General features: G+C 48.5%; 1 protein-coding gene across 2 annotated transcripts in view; it reads left to right on the top strand.

Annotated features, from left to right (window-relative positions):
* MED8 (mediator complex subunit 8) overlaps nt 1-4,073 on the top strand; it is a 5,836-nt gene extending 1,763 nt beyond the window's left edge. For both annotated transcript variants that reach the window (XM_024744787.1, XM_024744786.1), the window contains exons 3-7: nt 1,004-1,148; nt 1,825-1,965; nt 2,158-2,239; nt 2,602-2,850; nt 3,692-4,073. In XM_024744787.1, coding sequence (XP_024600555.1) covers nt 1,004-1,148; nt 1,825-1,965; nt 2,158-2,239; nt 2,602-2,850; nt 3,692-3,756 — 682 coding nt within the window. In that variant the 3' untranslated portion in view covers nt 3,757-4,073. The remainder of the gene's footprint in view (nt 1-1,003; nt 1,149-1,824; nt 1,966-2,157; nt 2,240-2,601; nt 2,851-3,691) is intronic.
* Nucleotides 4,074-17,009: the final 12,936 nt, after the last annotated feature.

Here is a 17,009-nt window from a genome sequence, read left to right as displayed (position 1 = left end):
TTTTTGGCGGTACACGGGCCTCTCACTGTTGTGGCCTCTCCCGTTGTGGAGCACAGGCTCCGGACGCGCAGGCTCAGCGGCCATGGCTCACGGACCCAGCCTCTCTGCGGCACGTGGGATCTTCCCAGACCGGGGCACGAACCCGCGTACCCTGCATCCGCAGGCGGACTCTCAACCACTGCGCCACCAGGGAAGCCCCTCTCACTAGCTTTTGATTCTCATCATTTGACTTCTCTGGGAGGAGGTCCTCCCGCAGTGGGTCTTCCCACTACAGTATTCATACTGGATCTCTTGCCATGGCTGTTGCTGAGTCTTTTAGGTCCAATCTACTCTGGAAGTGTGGATACTATTTTTAGGCCAGAAAGGAGACTTTTACCCAGTTTCTGAAGTTTTAGTGATAATAGTGTAGCCATGGTTCCTATTTTGCCATTGTCCTCACCCCCATTCAAATATAGTAGTCCCCCTAATCTGTGGGGGATAAGTTCTAAGACCCTCTGTGGATGCCTGAAACTGTGATAGTACTGAAACCTATACTGTATATACTGTGTTTTTTTTCTATACTAATGGGGTGGGTAGTGTATACAGCATGGATATGCTGGACAAAGTGGTGATTAACGTCCTGGGTGGGACAGAGCAGGATGAAGCAAGATTTCGTCACACTGCTCAGAACAGCACCCAGTTTAAAACTTATGGATTGTATTTTTCTGGAATTTGCCATTTAATATTTTTGGACTGTGGTTGACCACGGGTAGATGAAACCTCGGAAAGTGAAACTGCAGATAAGGGGGGCCTGCTATAATGACCTACTTTTCCTCTCCATCTGTATCAGAAACTGAAAGTGTGTCCCTCTTTCTTAACCCCATAATCCCTGTGAGCCAGGCTAGTTCCTGGCCAGCCATAGGGCTATGAGTGTTTTGAGGGTGAGTCTGGGTATTCCTAGTCTGAAGGACCCCTTTGAGGCTCCTTTACTGGGAAGATTCTGACACCTTCTTTCCACCACCAGGCCATCTGTCCTGGACAGCTTTGCCTTGCTCTCTGGACAGTTGAACACTCTGAACAAGGTCTTGAAGCATGAAAAGACACCACTGTTCCGTAACCAGGTCATCATCCCTCTGGTGTTGTCCCCAGACCGAGATGAAGATCTCATGGTAAGAGGAGGAGAGGGGTGCAACTTGGGAAATTAAGTTCTTAGATGAGGACTGAGGGCACAGTGGTTGGTTGGCTATTCTAGAAGTTCTGAATCTGCAGTAGTGTGTGGCAGTAAGAAGCGAGGGCTGCATTTTGGAGGCTTTGCTTTTTGTCCTTCTGGAGTTGGGAGAGCCATTCCCAAACTGAATTAATCTGAGGCATATGTCACCAAGACAAAGACCTTTTTCCTTCAACACCTGTCTTGAGCAGAAAGTATGTTCTTTTTCTTTTTTTTTTTTTGGTTTTGTTGTCGTTGTTGTTTTTTGGCTGAGCTGCACGGCATGTGGGATCTTAGTTCCCTGACCAGGGATCCAACCCGTGCTCCCTGCAGTGAAAGCACGGAGTCTTAACCTTTGGACCACCAGGGAAGTCCCTGACTTTTTCTCTTTCAATCTTTGATTTAAATGTGGCAGAAAGAGGTTTATCCTTAGGTCTGGTAGAGATAGGGGAGTGAGCAGACAGAACTGAAGGATGGAGTGAGGGGGATAGTGTCTTAGGAAGCCAGATATTGTTAGTCTCAGGTTGTGTTTTCCCTGAAAATGCACTCTTTGCCTGTGGAAGGAACTATGTATATATCAGGCCAGATTGAATCTTCTTGGAGTGCACAGTAGTATCGATAAAATCTGTGTGTTACAGAGGCAGACTGAAGGACGGGTACCTGTTTTTAGCCATGAGGTGGTCCCTGACCATCTGAGAACCAAGCCTGACCCTGAGGTAGAAGAGCAAGAGAAGCAGCTGACAACGGATGCTGCCCGCATTGGTGCTGATGCAGCTCAGGTTGGACTGAGTCACTGCCCTGCTCCCCCAACCCCGAATTTTATCATGAGAAGCTGGGCATTACCACCTCTGTATGGTAGGGATGCACAGCTGGTTACCCCTCAGTTGCCCCTGGAATAGCCCAAGGAAGAAACGTCCCCGTAATCATTTCTTGCTTGCCCTAATCTCTGCACAAATTTATGTGTGTTGCAGAAGCAGATCCAGAGCTTGAATAAAATGTGCTCAAACCTTCTGGAGAAAATCAGCAAAGAGGAACGAGAAGCGGAGAGTGGAGGTATGGAGGGATTGGTGGCAAAACGGAGGAGGAAAGAGGGATAAGATCAGTAGGAAGGGTGGTGTTGGTAGTGGTGAAGTGAGGACGAAAGGATGTGCTGCTTAGGGAAAGGTATGCGTCCATTCTGTTAGCCTTTTGTATTTCTGGCCAGCCCTGGAGCAGGTGGAGGAAATGGGCAAAGGGAGAAGGGAGTATTCTGAGTAGTCATGGGGGTCCTCTGGCTCTTCCTCTGGGCTGCCAGGGAGCCTAGATTCTGCTGAAGTCAGAACTCCAAGCCCTGGTACCCATACTGGTCTTCCTGCTGCTAGGTTCGGTCCAGGGCCAGAGGCATACCTCGGGGTCCCCACTTACTTTTTCTTCAGGTCTCCGGCCGAACAAGCAGACCTTTAACCCAGCAGACACCAATGCGTTAGTGGCAGCTGTTGCCTTTGGGAAGGGGCTGTCTAATTGGAGGCCTTCAGGCAGCAGTGGTCCTGGCCAGCCGGGCCAGCCAGGAGCTGGGACAATCCTCGCAGGAGCCTCAGGATTACAGCAGGTGCAGATGGCAGGAGCTCCGAGTCAGCAGCAGCCAATGCTCAGTGGGGTGCAGATGGCCCAAGCAGGTCAACCAGGTAAGGTGACAGGGATTGGCATGGTGGCAGACCTTGAGCAGGGAAGTGGGAATAAGCTGGGTTATCTGGGGCCCCAGCGTCCCCAGAGCTGGAGATAATTCTCCTTTTCTCCCTTGGACTGTGACCCAGAACAAAAACTTTTGGAGTAAAAGTCTCATTTGAGACCCTTAATAGGTACCAGACAATGAGGAAGAACTTTGACAAGCAGAAACTGCTCTCGCCTCCCACCCCATCTCAGACCTCGGTCTCAACTACCCTTCTGTCCCCTTTAACTCCGGGTATTAGGTGTGTTCTCACTGTCTTGTCTTAGGCAGAAAAATGAATGGTCAGACCTTCATTAGGACCATTGGGTAGGTGTGTTGGGAATGGACAAGCAGGCAAGTTTCCCGGTGCTGCGTGTAGTCCTTTCTCCGTATCCTGTCTCTCCTGCTCGCTTTTAGTAATTATAAGAACAGCCTGGCAGAGTTCAGATGCAAGCAGCTAGAAGAGGTATTTTCTTCCAAGCTGTCTAGACAAAGGGACAATTAAAATAAGAGAGAACGTAGCACTCTTTTACCTGTGACATTAAATGGGGGCCCCACAGATTTAGTTCTCTTTTTCTAGGAGGGAGTGAGCAGGAGCCAGGTGTGTTCCAACCCCTCCCACTATTCCTCCTCCTAGACACCTTCAGGGAGAGGGCTGGACGAAAAGCCATACCTCTGAGCCTTGCCGTCCAGGGTCAGATGCCACAGAGATTCTGAGATGATAGCGGAGGTGCAGAAGGGAACCCGAGGGACCACATTTCTGATTTACCATGAACATCTTACTGTGCTTCAGGTGTCTTTCTTCATGTTCCTTTTAGGGAAAATGCCAAGTGGAATAAAAACCAACATCAAGTCGGCTTCCATGCATCCCTACCAGCGGTGAGTGTGGCCGACAGCCTCCACTCCCAGGTGCTCTTTGCAGAGTTCGGCAGTGAAGCTGCCTTTTGCCCAAAGCTGACCTAGATGGGTATAATAAAAAGAATACGGGCTTTCAGCCACAGACAGATCCCATCTCCACTGCCGACTAGCTGTGTGACTTTGGGCAAGTGACCAAATTTTTCTGAGCCGGTTTTCTTGTTTATAAATGGTGATAATACCTACCTCAAAGGGTTGTTGTGAGGATTAAAATGGGAAAATGAACGTAAAACACTTGGCACAGTCTATGAAATAATGCGTATTCAATAAATGAGAGTTTCTACAGCCACTTCTCCCCACTGCCCCCTCTTCAGTCCTCGATCCAGAACTTATCCTGATCTGATACTGCTTCATGTCTGTGGTGAGCTGATGGACACAAGATCATGGACCGCTCAACACTATTTGAAAGCCTGTGCTTATTTCGTGCTGCCAGAAACGGTGACAGCCTCTGTGTCCTTAGAGGCCTACTGTCTCCGCAGGCCTTCCTGCCCAGATTCCATCCTGGCCATCTCTCCAAGCTGCAGGTGACGAGGCTTCTGGTCTGAGACAGACCGTCCACTTGTGGCTCTGGAGAAGCTCAGGCCTGCTCTGTTCTCCATCCTCTGAGAAGCCAGTTCAGCTCTTATCTGGGAAATAGTCACAAAGTACCCTATCCTTTACCCTACACCTCACACACGAAGGAAGATGTTGAAGGCCCGGTATATGGGGGCTTCTTCAGGAAGTGGTTCTACCAGGCAGGACTATGTGAGAAAGGGTTTTTCTTAGCAGATGAAAAAGTCCCTTGTTCCCCAGACTCTTTTTTTCTTATTTTAGAGGGAGAGGGGAATTGCACCTCATACCATCTTTCATCATGGTTGAGTTATCCTCATAATTTGCCTGGTTCCTGGGCTCCAGCCAGGATGGTTTTTCTCCAGTACACTGAGCCTGTGGTTCCAATAAGGGCCAGGTGGATGGCGGGAGGTGGCAGCCGCCAGTACTTTTGCCTGCTTTTATAAAGCTGAGAGCAGAGTGGGCTTGGGTCTCCAGCTTAAGCTGCCTTGCTTAGCTCTCTGTTGTGAGCTAGGGCAGGGGTTGAGTCAGCAGAAGTGGACCAAAGGGTTTCTCTGAATAAAGTTATTTAAGTTGATGGCCACTGTATCAGGGTCAATCTAACAGATAAATTGAGACAGCTACGTAGGGATTGGAGACTACACGTCAGAGACTTGCAAGGTTGCTGCAAGGCAATTCTAATTTGTTTTCCAATAAAAAGTTTTCTTAGCTTTGATCTAAATGTCCTGAGAGGTAATAGGAGGCCCTTCTCACACCTTCCAGCTGCCTTTTTTCTGTTCTCTTCTGTCACACATTAGTACTTTGGCATTTGTTCAGTGCCAGGCAGAATTCTGCCAGGCTGTGGCAGCAAAGGGCTGGAAAAGTGGTTGCAGATGTCACATCCATTCCTGTTCCATCAAGACAAGAAATGGTATTCACACAGCTCACTGATCATAGTACACAAGAGCACGGAAAGTCCTGCCATCAGCTGTGAGGCAGTGTCAGACCTGTCCCCCACTTCAACAGTGCTCCCTTACTGGTCTATCAGCCCACTAAGATGTTCCTTATCTTCTCTTCCCTTCACACTGGAAATGTCAGAGCTAACTGTCATATTGGATAGAGTTCAAGGTGTGCTTCTCTAAAACCCCTGGAGCATCTTTTGGTGACTGCTGTCCTTTATTCTACCAAAAGATTCCTTCCTATTGAAAGTTTCTTGAAAACTTTTTGGACCTATTGAAACCACCCCAAGTTTCTTTGTTGTCCCAGGCTAATATCGACGTCATTCCCAAAGTACCATCTGAAATGGATTCCTTGTCCTCCCAGAGTGGAAATGTCCTCCTGCGCCAGCAGGGACATATGCAGGACCCCACCTGCATCTTGTGCCCTTAAACCAACAGTCCTTACTCCGCAGGCACTCATGTCTTTATATTCACTCCGGGAGCACGTGCTCTCATTCCCAACCCCTCAACCCCAGATCCTCTGGAGAGCACAAACCTATGTAGCATTGCCAACTTTGGGGCCCATACAGCCCAGTAAATGCCTCAATGGAGAGTATCTCCCATCCCTAACACACTCATTCCCAAAGGAGGGAATACAGAGTTTCCTTTCAAGAAGAGGACATTGACCTGCTCCCTTGCTCAGATTTCAGATTTGCAAAAGATGGCCCTCTTGCTCCACTCTGGTAGTGTTGCTCAGTTTCTGATGGCTCTGTTTGGCCTAGGGCTTGTGTTTTCTCCTACTCTTGGGGCCCCGGGAGAATGAGATTAGGCCATCGTCTCCCAGGTGTGTGTCTGGGATGGAGAAAGAAGCAGCAGCTGTGAAACTTCAATATTCTGTAGCACAGAGGTCATCCTGCTGAAGGTGGATGCATCAGTGTTCCCACGACACCCATTGCTAGGACCACTCCCTCTCCAGCTCTGCCCTGAGGCTGGGACTCAGTCACTGCTGAATGTCCCTTTTGCTGATTGCCCCAGTCACCCTGTTCTCTTCCCCTCCTGGTGTCTATTGCTGCCCTACCTAGCTAGGTCACCTAACTTCACCTTGCATTTTCTTGGGAAACAGCCAAGGTAGATAGGTTGTTCTAGCTAAGTGCTCCTTCTAACTCCATTATCAGTCCTGCCATTAGGACTGAGCTGCAGCGGGTGTAGTGCCCACCTCCTGTCCTGCTGTTGAAGGGAAGAAGCTGAGCTCTGCAGGAATGCCCCAGTGCAAGGCTGGTCCCTTTCCCACCCCCTTCTCACCTCCCCCAGGCAGCTGGGAACAACCTCTCCCTTTGTCTGAGCTTCTTGTACAGAATAATCCTCCTTATGGACAATGTATTCTCTGTGCCCTGTGGACACAGGAGCCGTGTGAGCTGATCCCAGCACCAGGCAGGACGGAGGCGGAATCCTTCCAAATGCCCACCCTAGGTCAACTCCTGATTACTGTTCAGAGAAACTACCAAGGGGTGTACATTTTCTTCCATCTGTTCCAGATTTGGGGGGCTAGCCTATTGAAGTTTAGCGATGGACCAGGAGTAGGGTTGGGGGCTGTGGTCCCTCTCTGGTTCAGTCCGGAGGGTTCACTGTACCAACCTATGGAGGCGTGATGTGGCTCTGGCCCGTCAGCTTTGAACGCACAGGGGCTAACACTTGGAAGGGGTTTGCCACCCTGCAGATGGGGCTTTCTAACTGGAACAGAAGGTGAACTCCAATCCATCTGACAGGGCCATAGCATCCATTGCTTCAACATGTGTTTTGTCCCAAAGGACAAACTTCCTCTTTTCTTCCCTATAACTTATCTCTCTTTTGCTCTTGAGCTCCTGTGCGTCTCTGAGGCAGCTCCTGGATCTCTGTTGTCATCTCTGTTTTTTTTTTTTTGCGCTACGTGGGCCTCTCCCTGTCGTGGCCTCTCCCATTGCGGAGCACAGGCTCCGGACGCGCAGGCTCAGCGGCCATGGCTCACAGGCCCAGCCGCTCCGTGGCATGTGGGATCCTCCTGGACCGGGACACGAACCCGTGTCCCCTGCACCAGCAGGCGGACTCTCAACCACTGCGCCACCAGGGAAGCCCTGTTGTCATCTCTTGATGAGTTCACACGTTCTCAAGATGTCGCCTACCACTTGGACATGGCAGCTTCCCCAAGTACATCATGGACAAGGCCCCTGACTTCCCTATAGGCCTCGGTTTTCTTGCCTAGGTGCTCCCAGTGATCCTTCCTAGCTTTAAAGTCTCTGGCAATGATTCTCCAGCCTGTTTATCCCTGGCATTTTTCATATTCCTCATTGCATGACTATGTTATTATAGGCTAGGTTTTTCCTAGATCGGCCCACCAATCCCTTGAACCCCTCCAAACTGTTCCTAAAGTTCCCTGTCACCTGCAGCTTAAAATACCCACATCCCTCTAGATCACTTCCCTAAAATTGTTTTCTAGCTTTCACTAGTCCTTTAGTGAAAATTCATCAAAGAGGTAGTAAGTTACCACAGAGATAAATGCACTGAATGCCAGAAGTCACCTTCCCACTCAGGGAGCCCCCTCTCTCCCCTGGGCAAGATATATGTACCAGAGAGACTCCCCCATAAAAGCAGTAAATTATACTTTTCCATGTCATGATACCCTTCCTTACTAAATCAAATCCAAGGAGCCCTAGGCTACTCCCCTTCCCGCTTTCCCTCGGCCATTCCACTGCCTTCCCTGGCCCTCACCCGAATTTCCCTAGTTTATGGTCATTTTGATTCTTCATCTTCTCTGGCCCACACCCCAAATGTAGAGCATCCTTATTTCTTTTTTTGTACTAATTTCTCTGGGCTGCACCCATTTTCATGGCCTTGGTTAGTATCCTTCCATGTTAGTCCTTCTTGAGCCCATGTCCCCACTCACTGACTCACAGCCACGCTCGTGAAATACAGAGCCTACCATTTTCCTGCACACCTCCCATTCGCTGTTTAGCCCCGCTTCCACCCTTCCTCGGGAACTACCCTGTCTCAGATCACTGCTGACCTGATGGCTAAATCCAGACTTTTTTCTGTCCTTATATTTCTTACTTATCTCCATGGTGTTTAACAGTGCTGGCCATTAACTTTTCACCTCTTGCCATTCACCGGCTCCCACCTCTCTGGCCATTCCTTCTCTGCAGTTCTTGGCCTTTTGTCCCCCTGCCTGCTTCCTTTTTTTTAAAAAAAGCATTTATTTATTCGGTTGCGCTGGGTATTAGTTGCGGCAGGCGGGCTCCTTAGTTGTGGCATGCAGACTCTTAGTTGCGGCATGCATGTGGGATCTAGTTCCCTGACCAGGGATGGAACCCGGGCCCCCCAGCATTGGGAGTGCATGGTCTCAACCACTGTGCCACCAGGGAAGTCCCCCTCTGCCTGCTTCTTGAATGTTGTTATTCTCCAGTACTCTGTCCTTAACCCTCTTTTCTTATTCTGCCTGCTCTCCTTGTGACCACCACCTTTATGTACATAACTCAAACAGGTTTTATTTTCAGCCCAGACCTCTTTGCTGACTTGCAGATGCCTATTGGGTATCTCTGCCCATATGATCCACAAGTACCTCAGGTTCTGAATGTCCAAATCCAATCATCTTTCCCTTCAAACCTGTTTTTTTTCTAACATCCTAGGTGTGACCTAAGCCAGGTCTATGGAAGCCATCCTAAACACCCACCCCCCCCCAACTCAATCAGATACTAAATCCTGTCAATTCTGTCTCCCCAGGATCCTGCCCTGCAGTTTAGGCCCTGGGCCTCTCACCCTAAAAGTATTGTTCAGACTCCCTGTATCCAGTCTTACCCACTCCAACTCATCTTCCATATGGCTGCCAGATACATCTATCTAAACTGCAGGTCTGATCACATTACTCCCTTGATTAAAATCCTTTTGATAGTTTCCTTCCCATGTTTCTCAAACTGGAGTCCACATACCTGGCAGGTTGGTAGGGGCAGTGTGCTAGGCATACTGAAAGTCGCAGGATAAAAATCATCCTAGAGGGACTTCCCTGGTAGTCCAGTGGGTAAGACTCCACACTCCCAATGCAGGGGGCCCGGGTTCGATCCCTGGTCGGGGAGCTTGATCCCACATGCATGCCACAACTAAGAGTCCGCATGCCACAACTAAGAAGTCTGCATGCCGCAACGAAGATCCCACGTGCCGCAGCTAAGACCCGGAGCAGCCTAAATAAATAAATATTTTAAAAAAAAATCATCCTAGAATGCCCATTTTACTCGAGGGTAAATAATTTAAACAGAATGCAGAATTACCATGCATGCAGTAGGAGAAAATAGACTTCAAAGAATTCCTACTAGTCTGAAGGGCTTCATAATTAGCCGTTAGATTCTCTGGGGATATTTCTTCTTCCTTTTTTTTTTCACATTTACTTCAGTGGAAGTTTGAAAAACAGCTCAGATTTCCTGGAAAGGCAAGTAGGATTCTGTGTGATCCAGCCCCTGACTTCTGACTTACTTTCTGTACTGTCCTGACACCCACTTCAAACTGCTTGAAGTTTCCTGAATGTAACAGACCCCATTCCTTTAGTCCCACTGTTCCCTCTGCATGGAACATTTTGCCCCGTCATTCTGTGATGACTACTCAATCTTATCTTTCAAAATTCAGCTCATGGGTCTTTCTGTGAAGCTTTCCAACAACCCAGTCTGTCTACAACCCAGTGCCACTCCCACCAGGTAAGGTCAACAACCTCCTATTTTCCGCTCCACATTTGTGCCTTGTGCAGACTTATTCTAGCTCCTGCTGCTCTTTATTGTCCCCCAGGTTCAAGCACCCTGGAGTGCCAAGGTTTGAATCCAGTTCTTCTGTCTGGGAGCCATATGATCTTTGGCAAGGAATGTGCATGCCTGGCGTCCTATGGCATCTGGACCGTCATAAGCACGTTAAGTGTAGTTGCTGCTATCATTATTATTATTAGGTTGACTTTGGAGAGAGAGTATAATGTAGCATTTTGGTTAAAAGAGCAGTTTCTAGTGCCAGACTGCCTGGGTTCAAATTCTAGCCGTGCCACCGACTAGCTGTGTGGCCTTAGGCAAGTTGATTTACCTCTCTGTGCCTCAGTTTCCTTATTTTGGGGGATGCTGTGAAGTTTAAATACATTAGTATATACAAAGTGCTTAGAATAGTGTGCCTGGCAATAGTAGAAGCTCAAATATTAACTGTCTTCAGGGTAGTGTCTAGAAGTCTGCTGTCAGTAGTTATTGCTTAAATCAATGATTGACCAGTCCCTCTATGAGGAGGTAACTCTTCTTCCCTCTGCAGCTCATCTGTGCATACAGCTATGCTCACGTGTCAGGAGAGACCCTCTGGGCATGTTTCATCCCCCACAATGTGCAGAACAGGCACTGGAACATTTTTATATTGGTTTGCCTGATATGATAAGTCATTTTCAAATCTAGTTGTGTGAACTTTCTCGCACTTAGTTGTCACCTACACTCTTCTATTAAAGCCCAGTTTGATCTCTTAAATTGTGTGATTTTGATTTGAGATCAGATGACAAGCTCCCTCACTGGCAGTGTTCCTTTTCCTCCCTTCTAAACTGTGTCTGTTCCCTGTCCACACCAGCTGAAGATTCAGTTCCACAGTCTGCCTACATCCCATCTCTAAAGGAGGCCCTTCACCACTCAGAGGTCTCTCTGTGCAGCTGGGATGTGTTCTCTCCTCTGTGCTTACTCAATCCGGGCTCAGGTCTTCACGGGTGGCTGTGTGATTCACTGGGCATCACAAACCAGAGCTCCATGCTTGCCTCTTCCTCACACTCACCACCAGTGCTTTAGGCCTTGTTTTGCCATGGCAACGTCCTGGTTCTTGCCACTGTACTCTAAGCTATCGGCAACACCTGCAGGTCAGGTGCTGTCTCACACCTCCATACCTAACACATGCTCTGCCCTCTCCTTAGTATGTCTGCCCTCTTCTTTTCCTGCTCCAAACCCCTGTTCACCTAGTGAACAATTCATCCTCCCAGTGGCACCTACTTCTGTAAAGTCTTTACCACCTCCTCCCCTGTACACTTGACCATTCTTAAATTATACCTGACCTGGACACTTATCCATTGTGTGACCTTAGGCAAGTTACTTCACTTCCAAGAACCTCAATCTCTACCTCTGTAAAATGGGATTATAGCACCAAGCCTCAGAAAGGTACCTTCCACCGAGCATATTTAAGATTCAATTTAAACCTTTAAATAGCTCTTAATTTTCTACAGGATAAAGTCCAAGCTTCTTAGAAAAGCACACAAGGGCCTCCAGGCATATAGTTAGCACTGAAATGCTAATACTAGTCTTCTCCTACTCTCTCCTGAGCAATCTCATTTTTATCACATGGTATATTTGATTGCAACATATTACAATTAAACTAGCTTAACTGAAAAAGAGAGAGAGAGAGGGAGAGACCCAACTGGATTTGGGTTATGCGGATGTGGAGTTGAAGGGTGACCAGCTCCAGGTGAGTCAGGGGCTCCAGTGTCATCTAGGCTCTCTGTCTCTGCGTTTCTCCACTCTACCACATATAGCTCATCCCATGAAAGAACTCTGATTGTTGCTGCTTGGATTCTGTACCATTAGGAGCATTGGGGGAAGTGGAGAGAACACCATGATTAAAAGGCCAGTGGAGCAGGACAGGAATTCCTTAAAGGAGATGAAAGCAGGGGGATGGGACAGTATCTGTATACGACCAGACCTACAGCTACTACAGTCCACTTTGTGTGGTTTCATCTCTACAGACAATCCGCAGATATTTTTTCCCCCCGAACCCCGTCCTTTCTCCTAAGCTTACAGTACTGTGTTTCAGATTGCCTGGGGAATGTGCCATCCTTCCTCAAACTCCGGATGTCCCAAACTGCATTCACTTCCTCCATCCTGCTCCACCTGCATTATCCAGCGTGCCAACCTTGCTGTCAGTTCTGGGTCCTCTCTCTGCTCTATCCCCTCTTCTTCCTTCTCACTCCGTTGCTCTAGGTTAGGCCCTCACTCTGTCACACCTGTGCCTCTGAGCTGGTCTCCCACCTGCTCTCCCTTCCTCTGCTTTCCTCTTGATAATCTCACTCTCACCAGGTTTTTCATTATCAATAACAATGGGGATCATACCAACCCCTTAAAAATCTTCAGGGACATCCCAGTACGAATAAAACTCCTCAGTCTTTCATTTAAAACACTTCATGATTTGGGGCCAACCTCCTTTTTAACCTAGCATATGAAGGCCTTTCACTCACCAAATCCTTTAGCCAAACAGAATCACTTGCAATTCTCTACTCCCGTCCTGTGCTTCCCTCCATTCATTCCTTTGTCCACACTTTTTCCTCAGCTTGGATCATCTATGTTGCTTCCACCTCACTTGCTGTGTGACCTTGAGAAAATCCTTCACCCTTTCTGATTTTGTTTTTTTTTCCATCTGTTAAGCAGTGATAATAGTACTTACCTTACAGGTAAGTACTTACAGGTAAGTACTTACCTTACAGGACTGAACCATAAGAGCATATGGAAAGCAGCTGGCCCTACACTTGCCAGAGAAAGTATTGAACAGTAAGCTGCGTTTCCTCTTTTCCCCTTTTGGCCCTTCTCCCACATCTTCCAGATCTTGCTAACTCTCTTTCTTCCACCTTGATAACCTCCGCTGGATTGTCCCCTCACCAAAGCCTTCCCTTTTCTCTTTCTAGAGCTCTTCCTGCACATTCTATCGCAGCCCTCTCCCCCAAGCTGAGTTTCTTTACTTCAGTTGAGTGAACACTGAACGATACCCATAATGCGTTGGCATTGGCTACCTACAATGGATCAGACCTTGCCCCTGACCTCTCAAGGGTCCAGGCAATCCCCAAATTCCAGATGGTGTGATGACTGTTTGCATGCAGTCTCTCTCTTCTGCTGGCCGGATGTCTTTCCTTCAGCCAAGGTCCCAGCCTTAGGCAGGGGACACTAGTGAGCTAAGGCCCAGGGACATGCAGAATGATTAACTGATGAGCCCTTCACCCTCGTCTTCACTCCACTGTCCTCACGGATTCAGCCCTCTGCTCAGCTCCTCTGTGTGGATACTGTGTAGAAAGCGCCCTTTGCCCTTGACAGGATGGGGAAGGGAGAAGCTTGACACAGGCCCTGGGAGGCTGCTTCCCTTTCTATCTGCCACTCCTGCTGTCTCTCAGCCTCGACCCTCAGTGCCTGTTGTTCTCAGCCAGTTCCCCTGTGTCTCCCATGCCCTGTTCCCTCCACGGCTTCACCTGCTCCCTCCCTCACCCACTCATGCACATACAGGCATACCTTTTCCCATTTTTTCCTGCTTCTGTGATCCCATTTACCTTTAGTTTTTCTGCAGAAACATATAAAGCTGCATAATCGGGGAAACAGAGTTGTTAACGTCCATACAGATGGTGGTTTTCAGGCTGAACCTTGGAGACGGTAAATCAGTAGTTTGTCTTCTGGGGAAAGAGGATGGAGAAAGGCCCCTCAGAGAGCCGTGAGTAAGATGTGAGTCAGAGAGAACGGGGCCAAGGGGACGTTGTCACATCACTTCCCGTTAGTCAGGAAGGCGCCAGGTGTTTCAGGGGGAGTTTCAGCTGTTGGACTGCCTATTATTCCCTACCCACACGAACACCTGGCCTTTATCCTTATCAAGACAGTGCCTGGACCCCTTCAGCTTCTCCAGTTCATCAGCCTGCCCCTGGTGTAGGTACCCTTCTGCGGACCCTCTTACCTCCAAGGCCTTCATCCTAGCTTCTCTGCAGGTCCCAAATGGTCCCATTTCCTCCCAGTCCACTGACAAAGTTATCCTTCTTTTCTATATATTTCAGACTGGGAGGTGTTCTCTTGAGCCAAAGGCTAACCCCTCCATGTGTGCTGGATCTCACTGTCTTCCATACAGCACATAAACACGCTCAAGCCTCTTCCCATTAAAAACAACCCTTAGAATCAATCTGGAGGTGAGAGCGAGGCACTGATATTTTTAAAACTTCCCAGGTGGTTCTAGTGTGTAGCCAGGGCTGAAAAAGATAAACAATTAAAATCCAAACTTCTTACCAAGCGAGGCATACATGGCTCTTCATAACTGACTCTTGCTGACATTTCCCCCTTAGCTATACGACCTTTGGGCTGGAGCCACACCAAACTACCCAGAGCTCCCTAAACCTGCCACATCTCCTGCTTCTATGCCTTCACACACATGCTTCCCTCTGCCTGGAATACGTTCCCCTGCCTTCTAGAAAGCGTCCTTTAATGCTCAGCTTTGGTGTCATTTCTTTGAAGCCTTCAAGAACTAATCCCCACCTTGGGGTAAGGTGCCCCCCTTGGTGCTCTCTTAACTCTCTGGGTTTATCTCTGTGGGAATACTCACCACACGCTTCTGTAATTGTTAATTTATATGTCTGTCTTCTCGTCTAGACTGTGAGTATTTTGCAGTAACCCTAGGGCCATGGAGATACCATTTGGTAGGACCTCGGGTGGTCTATAGGTGGTCTATATCAGATATTTGAAGACGCTTTCTCCTAGGACTAGGACAGGAACTAAAGGAAGTGAGTCTTTGGGCATGTTCATTCATGTAGTCAGTGGGCATTTACTGAGGGATTGCTGTGGTCATTTACCCACGTGGTCCAGGTGAGTAATGGATAGTTGAAGTTCTCTATCTCTAACGGACCTCTGGAACTGTTTCATCATTTATAATAGTCGACTTTGTTCATCTCTAGATGGACACTTAATCCAAAGCCCCTCAATAGTGCTCTCTGAACAGTGCTTTGCACACAGTAAGCATTTAGGAAATGTTTGTTAAATGAATGCTTATGAATCTACATACAAGTATATACCTTCTTGCTTCCCCCCTTGTCTATGATATGTCAAGATAGAAGCAGTGCTGAGCACTTTACCTGGGTCATCTCCTTTAACCTTCACAACAATCATATGAGACGGGTACCGTTCACATTTTATGGAGGTTCAGCCACTTCCATTAAGTCATATAGATACTAAGTGGAAGATTTAAATTCAGGCCTTTCGAGTTAGGTGTGACCCCAAAGCCACTGAAGTATACCTAACACAGTAAATATTTATTGACTCAACAGATAGTACCACCCCAAGGGAAGTAGAAAGGCTTTTGAATTCTTAATGTTTTCCCCACTTGACTCTGGGTCCCTTGACCTCTCTTCCACTTCACACATTTCTCATTCACTCTAATATTCCACAAACATTGTGGAGGGTCAAGTGAGTCTGACATTAGGCCAGATGCTAGAGGTACAGAGACAACTAAAACATAGTGAGGGGGCATGCAGATAATTGCATTGCAGGGAGATTGTGGAAGCGAAGGCAGGGGCTGATTTATTGCCTGGGAGAGCGGCTTGTATCTTGTATTGAGTTAGGAGACAAGGCTTGGAGCGGTGGGGGGATATGAAAGACGCTGATATCCTTGGGGAACAGTTGAAGCATAGGACGTGGCCCAGGAGAATAGCACTGGTAGAATGGGAGGCTGAGGGCCAGATCAGGTAGCCCGTCGTGTACCATGCTAAGAAGTTTGAGCCTTTTGAATAGTTGAATTCTTTTGCCATTTCCTTTCAAGCATAGGTACTAATGGGCTAGATCATAGCTGTACTTTGGCTCTGACCTCTTAACTCTGAGACTAAACTTCCACATAGCTAGATCCCACCACTGAGGAACACATTGTTTCTTCCAAACCACCACCTCCTCTGAATTCCACGTGTACATCATACAATCCTGTATGCAGTTATTAGCACTGTTTCAGGCGCTGCTGGAGATACAGATTTCATTTCGCAGAAACCTAGTCCTCACCTCCAGTAGTTCAGTCTAGTTGGTGAGTGTGTGGATGAGGGAAGGGAGAGCGCACGGAGCCAGACCACACAGCTAAGTGTACAGAGAGGGTCCAGCTGTCTTGGGGAAATCTCCAGTGTCTGCTTCTCCAATCCCGTCAGTTTCCAAACCTTCTTAGGTCAGGGTGCTCTCTCACCTGGTCTCCCCGCCAGTACCCTCATCTCACTGGATGCCAGAGCAAAGTGATTGGGCTAGGCAGTAAACCCCATGCAGGGACGGCACCTGCCTTGTTCATTGATGTGCCACCAGCACTTAACCCTGTACGTGGTCGAAAAATATGAGATGAATATTTAACAATACAGGTCTGATTGTAGCCTCCTCAAAACTCTTCAGTTTCTCCTCTGCTTCCAGAAGAAACCAAACTGCTCCATTTGGCCTTCAAGACCACTACATTCAGCCACAGTTGGCTTCACTTCCCTCTTTTTCCTTTTACTACCTTGAAGGCCAGTGTAGCCAGTGATTCACTAACTGTTGCTGCCCCAGGCTACTTGTATTCTCCCACCTCCGGTCCACACAATCCTTTCAGCAACTCCTAACGCTAGGCTCATCCAAGTTTATGGGCTGTTAGGGAAGGCTTCCCCGCGCAGCCTCTCCCTCGGGCTGAGACCTCCCCGCTGCCCCAGTCCGCTCTCCGCACACACACAGGCTGCCTGCAGCCCACCCCTCCGGTCCCACCCTCTAGACAGGGAGCTCTTTGCGGGGAGGGCTGACCCTGGAACTCTTCCCAGGGTCCCAGGCCGGGTGGACCGGCCGCGAAAGAAGCTGTGTTGGTCTTGTTGGTGGATAAACCCCCAGAGGGCCCAGAATGAGGCCATGCGCAGGCTGAACGTCAGGAAGGCGCAGGGTGCAACTGGGGCGGGCCGGGGCCAGGCCGCGCGAGCTGACGGAGATGGGAGGCGATGCGGCGGGAAGGGGTAGGG

The sequence above is a fragment of the Neophocaena asiaeorientalis genome, unplaced genomic scaffold, assembly GCF_003031525.2.
Source record: "Neophocaena asiaeorientalis asiaeorientalis breed wild unplaced genomic scaffold, Neophocaena_asiaeorientalis_V1.1 scaffold478, whole genome shotgun sequence".
In the NCBI taxonomy this organism is placed as follows: Eukaryota; Metazoa; Chordata; class Mammalia; order Artiodactyla; family Phocoenidae; genus Neophocaena; species Neophocaena asiaeorientalis.
Note: the sequence above shows the minus strand (reverse complement) of the source record. Positions and strands in the feature narration are given on the sequence as shown.